General features: G+C 35.7%; 1 protein-coding gene across 1 annotated transcript; it reads left to right on the top strand.

Annotated features, from left to right (window-relative positions):
* Positions 1-774: 774 nt before the first annotated feature.
* On the top strand, positions 775-6,125 carry ifnphi1 (interferon phi 1). Its single transcript, XM_067477780.1, has 5 exons — positions 775-933; positions 4,915-4,989; positions 5,139-5,291; positions 5,513-5,590; positions 5,673-6,125. Exons 1-5 carry the CDS (start codon positions 802-804, stop codon positions 5,811-5,813), a joined length of 579 nt encoding a protein of 192 aa, XP_067333881.1. The 5' UTR covers positions 775-801; the 3' UTR covers positions 5,814-6,125.
* The last annotated feature ends 469 nt before the right edge of the window (positions 6,126-6,594 follow it).

Below are 6,594 nucleotides of genomic sequence, written 5' to 3'. Positions count from 1 at the left end.
CTTGAGACAGAATGTATTTCTGTTAATAATAAGCTCATATTTGTATTTAAATTGTTTATCAACAAGTCAGAGACAAAGTCTCTGCTTTTATTGTGAAGAGTCCTGTGTGACTTCCTGTGATGTGTGCGTTTGGAAAATGAAAGTGAAGGGACTTCCAGACAGAGGTCATACGTCACACCAATACTAACACAGTTTGTTCATGTTTTTTTGTGAAACCACTCACAGATTTAAAGATAATTAAAGACAAAAGATTAAAGTTGATCTGATTTATTTTTATAATTTTTTCAAACAGATTCAAATTAAAATCACTGAATTAAATCTAAATACCTCCTGACAAAGTCACGAAATCTTTAAACCACCAAAGGACATTATTTAGTACTGCAGTCTTGTGCAGTTTAGGGGTACTTTTACTGTATGTAATAATAAAGGCAATTAGGATTTTACAAACAAAATCATGACATTAAATAAATTAGTTAAAAGTTAAAGTCTGCTGCTCCAACAGTAAAACACTCGTAATGATTCACAGTAATTTCGTAATGCCACACTACAGTGAGTTACTTCTGACGCCTCAAATACATTTTTCATTTCGAATCAATTCTTAATTTAAATGGCGCACTTTTATTTGTAATAAAGTGTTTTGATGCCTCTCTGTAGTAAATTTATCAGGATGTGTGGAAAGTGAAAACACAGGGACTTTTGGTATCTGTGTTTTCTCTTTCCTGTCTTGGAATAAAAGTGTGCAGTCAGAGCAGCAGCATGTTGAACACAGTGGCGCACAGCACTGCTCACATCTTCATCTTCATGTTCATCATGACCACCTGGACCGGCCTGCTCTTCTTCCTCTGCAGCATCCTCAGTCCTGCTCTCTGCTGTGATTGGTTCTCACGATACAGTCACCAGAGCAACATCTCTCTGACCCTCATCCGCCTCATGGTGAGTACATCACTGACTGCAGGAATTTCAACTGGAGAGGAATTTAAGTCTACAGGATCACAAACTGTGGAATATATGTAAACTTTACTTTCAGAAATAACTGCCTGGCAAGTCTCTGGCACTCTACTGATCAGTTTTTACATAAATATAAGTCTGGATGGTCTTTGATCATTTATGTCTATCCCAGGTATTATCACATCTTTAAATAAGTTTATGTCCAGTAAAAGAATAATATGAGTTTTTATTTTGGCCTTTTCTATATCTATAGTGGCCTGTCATTTTCAGTGTAGCTTGGTGGAAGGTTCTTTTCTACGACATATACCCAGAAAGTGTAGGTGTAGTCTCTGCTCTGTAGTCTCCAGAGGTTTGCAGCAATTGGATCCAATCAAACCAGAAGACACAGTGGAATATGCCCAAGAAGACAAGTACTACCTAAAAAACTAACTACTAGGATTAGCAAATCACAAGAAAAAGATCCAGTGGATGAACAAACGGTGGATTTTATGACTGGAACAAGGTCTTGTGGACTGATGAGTCAAAATCTGAGGTGATTGGATCCAAGTGAAGAACATGTGTCAGACACATAGCTCATAAAAAGATGATGATGAAGAGTGTTTAACACCACATGTGATTTTCTGGGGATGTTTGTGCAGTGGGAGAGTGGCTGATCTACATCATGTCCAAAGCCACCTAAATGAGCATGAATACCACTCCACAATGAAGAGAAAGGCCATTCCCTCTAGGCAATGTCTGAGCGGGGAGAACTTTTTCAGCAATACAATAGCCCCAAGCCTTTGTCCTGGTTGTGTAAGAATTATATAGAGAAGAAATTATCTGCTTGAAAACTCTTAGTGATGGTAGTTCAGTCACCAGATCTGAACCATATCGAGCTGGTGTGGGAGAAACTGGACGTCTAAGTTCAGTAACACTTTCCAACCAAAAGAGCAGAGCTTTGGGAAGTTCTGCAGAAGACCTGGGTGGAAATGACAACTGAGTATCTGCAAAAATCAGTAGAATAATTGCTGCATAGGGCAGATTTTTTGATGAAAGAATTTAACGTGCACATTTTATTTGACCATTATTCTGTGCTCAAATATGCTTAAAAGTTATTTTTTGACTTTTCTGAAGGAACCAGTGAAGGAAAATAAACTTTTATTGACATCTGGTGGAATTTAAAGAAACTACATCACTTAACATTTGTAGTCTTGGTGGTATCTTACGTGTGTTGTTCAAAGGAGAGGGTGGCGTCACACATTCAATTCAACCTATATTCATATAGCGCCAATTCACAACAAAGTCATCTCAGGGCACTTTAGGAATAAAGTTAAGATTATACAGATGTATAGAGAGAACCCAACAATTCCCCCTGGAGCAAGCCATAGTCAACAGTGGAGAGGAAAAACTCCCTTTAACGGAAGAAACCTCCAGCAGAACCAGGCTCAGGGTGGACTGCCCTCTGCCTTGACCGGTTGGGGTGAGTGGAAAGGGAGAGAGAAAAGAACAGAGCAACAAAAAACAACAACAAAACATCAGGCAGATTGTTAGGATCAGTAGCTTCACGCTGGAAGACACACAGCTTCAAAGCCGGGGGACACCTGCAGAAAGGGACAGAGAGAGGAGGACAGAGAAGGACAAAGACAACTACGGGAGAACACACACAGTGAATGACATACAGTGGTGACAATTGTGAGGAGAGGAGAGGAGAGAGGGTCAAGTGGAGGAAAGGAGATCAAAGTGGGCTACTGGAATGATATGGTGCTATGAGATCTTCTATATATGATGGAGCCTGACCATTCAGAGCTTTATATGTAAGAAGCAGGGTTTTAAATTCTATTCTAGATTTAATGGGAAGCCAATGGAGAGAAGCTAGTGAAGGTGAAATATGATCTCTCTTGCTAATTCCAGTCAGCACTCTTGCTGCAGCATTTTAGATTAATTGCAGGCTCTTTAGGGAGTTACTGGGGCATCCTGAAAATAGCGAATTACAGTAGTCCAACCTAGAGGTAACAAATGCATGGACCAGATTTTCGGCCTCACTTTGAGACAGGATGCTCCTAATTTTGGTAATATTCCGTAAGTGGAAGAAGGCTGTTCTAGAGATTTGTTTTATATGTGAGGTAAAGGACAAATCCTGATCAAAAATAACTCCAAGGTTCCTTCCAGTAGTGCTGGAGTCCAGACTTATGCCATCTAGAGTAACAATATGGTTGGACATCATATTTCTGAGATTTTTGGGCTCAAATACTATGACTTCAGTTTTGTCTGAGTTCAGAAGTAAAAAATTGTGGGACATCCAGGCCTTTATTTCTTGTAGACATGCTTGGAGCTTTATTAACTGATTATTTTCATCTGGTTCCATAGATAAATATAGCTGGGTATCATCAGCATAGCAGTGGAAATTTATGGAGGGGTTTCTAATAATGTTGCCTAAAGGAGACATACATAAAGTAAAAAGTATTGGTCCTAACACAGAGCCTTGTGGAACTCCAAACCTTTCCAAACTCCTGCATGGTGGATTCATCATTAACAGGAACAAATTGAAGTCTATTAGATAGATAAGATTTAAACCAACCTAGTGCGGTTCCTTTAATCCCAATTTCATGTTCTAGTTTCTGTAATAAAATAAGTATAGAGATGAGCCCAGAGTTAAGGGAATAGTAGGCTCAACAGAACTATGGCTCTTAGTGAACCAAAATCCTCATATGTCAAGCTCTGAGAAATCACAGTTATTGAGAGTTATGATTAATTGTTCAAACTGGTGTCGGATTCGAGCTGGGGCAATAACCATCAATTTAGGAGCTGGAAGTTGTTTGAAATTCAGCTTTTCAAGATACAAGTTTAAAAGTTTTATTTTTAATTGTATAATCTAGTTTATGAAATAAATATGATTCATAATAATTTTGTTTTCTGAAACTGAATATTTGTCTGTTAAAATTAACTTTGTATTTGCATTTAAATCGTTTATTTACAAACAATTCACAATGTCACTACTTTTCTTACGAAAGAGTAAGGGTAATAATTAAAAATCATTATGATAAAATAAGACATACATTGCAAATATTTTTTATTGTGTGTCTACATATTTAAGGCTAAATGCTTTTACATATTTCAGTACAAACTAATATAGAGTATATTTAAATATATAGATGATATAAATTCATAAAACGGTTTAAATACACATACAAAGGTAATTTTAACAGAAATACTTTCAGTTTCAGGAACAAAATGATTATAAAGAATGTTTATTTCACAAAGTATAGTTTATATTTAAAAATGAAACTTTTCAACTTTTATTTTTAAGGTTTAACTATGGAAGTAAGTTTTGTGTACGTTATGTAACTTTTTGTGCTCTTGTGAAATATTCTTATTAATGTGTGGTGCAATAATTAAATTTAATGGGAGGTTCAATATCTGGTGCTTGTTTCTTCGCTGCTGGAACAGTGGAATTTCCCTATTGTTGGCTCAATAAAGTCTTATCTTATCTTATATAACTTTAAGTACTTAAATCAGTATTAATAATTTTTTAGGTTTTTAATCATTGTTTATTTGAATCACTGATACACACATACTATTTAGTTCTGTAGAGTATACACCAATCATCCATAACAGTAACATTTTAAAATTTAATGGAGGACAAATATAAACACAAAAGTTTTTACAATACTGATTATGGGAATTATGGTCAAACATATACAGTAATTAGTAAAAGCTAAATGTCAAAGATCACTGTATTTAAAGGTAGAGCTGATTGTAACCAGGTCCTGTGCTGACAGGTGGTTAACCCATAATAATACATGAGCAGTTATTAATTCATCATACTTTTATAAAAATTACATAATTTTTTCTAAAAAATCCACCATCTGGTATTATTGTTGTGGCTGATCAGTGTGTACAAATGTACATACACTGTATAATGTTTACCTTCCAGTGGTCTGTAACATGTGATGTGGAATAATGAAGTGTGGCATCTTGATGTTTCAGGGTGGTCCAATGACAGATGAGGAGAGTCCAGTTTCCTTTCCATACAAACTCTACAGGCGCATACGGCGTGCTGAGGTAACCAATCAATTAATCAGATAATTTTTGCTTTTTCAGTCAATGTTATTGTTATCCTGTTATTTGTATGTTATTATTTACAAACTTTATGACATGTTTACGTAAGAAGATAAACCGACATCAATTCTCAAACCTTTCTCTCTCTCCAGGTGGAAACTCAGCTGGTTTTTATCAGAGAGAGTCTGAAGCAGATCTTTGAACTCTATCACTATGGCAACCTCTCCTCTGTTAACTGGGACACCAGCAAGACTCATCATTTCCTGCAGAGCATCCACAGACAGAAAGATGACGTTAGCACATGTGTGAGTAAAAGCAGGTGTAGGTGCTTTTACTATTAAAACACTGCCAATGAACTTCTTAGAGTGTTTACTCTTTCACCACTTCTTTAACTTGTTTTTGCTGGAACACTATAAAAACACAACTACACACTACTCTTAACCATCTTCCGACTTACACTCAGTGCATACTTGAAGTATTATTAACTTACACAGAAAATCAATTTTAAGTCTGTTTTTGTATCCAGATGTTAAGTACCAAGACTGCAAATTGCAGACTGAAAAATTACTACAGGAGGCTGGCCAAAAAAACTCTGTACCGCACTGTAAGTACAAGTCCTGCCGTAACACTAAATGCATTATTGTGTGTACAGAGTGGTAGTACTAACTGCAGTACTTTTTGTACAGGGTTTCAGCACTGCATCCTGGGAGCTGATCAGGAAGGTGACAGAGCAGCACCTGGACCAGTTGGATCTGCTGGCGAACTCCATCAGAGCTTTAGCTGCTGCCAGCAGGAGGCGCTCTGGACCACGTCCACAGAAGGACTGAATTAGCATCTCAGCATAAGCACTTTCCACTATTACTCTGATTATATCACATTTCTATTTATAAACAAACTGTTTTATTTATTACACCTATATTTTGTATATTATATTTTTGTATATATATTTATTTACTCAATTGTTTAGCCAATTTTGTCTTTACTGGTTTTACTTGAAAACATGAAGCTGGAAACACTTGCTGCACTAAAAAATAAACTTAAAGTAAACTACTTGCACTTTGAGTGAATGTTTACATCTGATGTTTAATACTATGTTTAAAATTACCTAAACTTTGTTATTTTAGTTCTAAAAGTACTGAGCAGAAAACAAGTTCTGTAAACTTCTGATATTATAAATGTCATGTCCAGAAAATTTGGGAAACTGTTTGTTATGTAAATAAAAAGAGAAAACAATGATTTGCATATCACTTGAAACCTATTTTTGATTGTAAACAGCATAAAATTTAAAACTATTTCTTAATTAATGATTTACAATAATGAGAAAGGTTGAGCTGATTCCACTAGATTTTCTTAGCTTTTTTCTTCTTGATAAAATGTGAATATTGTATTTGTGATACTGCAGTTAAAAAGTAGAGAGTACTTCTACTCCACTACTTCTTAGAGAAATATGTTATGTTTTTCTCCATTTATCTGTGAGCTGATAAATGCAGGTTTATGGTTTCAAAACATCATGTAATTATTTTATAAAATCAAACACATTAAAGTTGAAACCAGTTCCAGCATAGCGTAATTTCAATAGTTTAAACCAGATTTTTTTCCTCTCCCACT

This window comes from Channa argus, chromosome 15, assembly GCF_033026475.1.
Source record: "Channa argus isolate prfri chromosome 15, Channa argus male v1.0, whole genome shotgun sequence".
In the NCBI taxonomy this organism is placed as follows: Eukaryota; Metazoa; Chordata; class Actinopteri; order Anabantiformes; family Channidae; genus Channa; species Channa argus.
Note: the sequence above shows the minus strand (reverse complement) of the source record. Positions and strands in the feature narration are given on the sequence as shown.

Excerpts from the sequence above, each read along its gene's own strand:
- ifnphi1 (XM_067477780.1), top strand. The coding sequence starts at position 802 with ATGTTCATCATGACCACCTGGACCGGCCTGCTCTTCTTCCTCTGCAGC. Across the intron at positions 4,990-5,138 it reads GGCGCATACGGCGTGCTGAG|GTGGAAACTCAGCTGGTTTT; the intron begins GTAACCAATCAA and ends CTCTCTCTCCAG. Across the intron at positions 5,292-5,512 it reads AAGATGACGTTAGCACATGT|ATGTTAAGTACCAAGACTGC; the intron begins GTGAGTAAAAGC and ends TTTTGTATCCAG.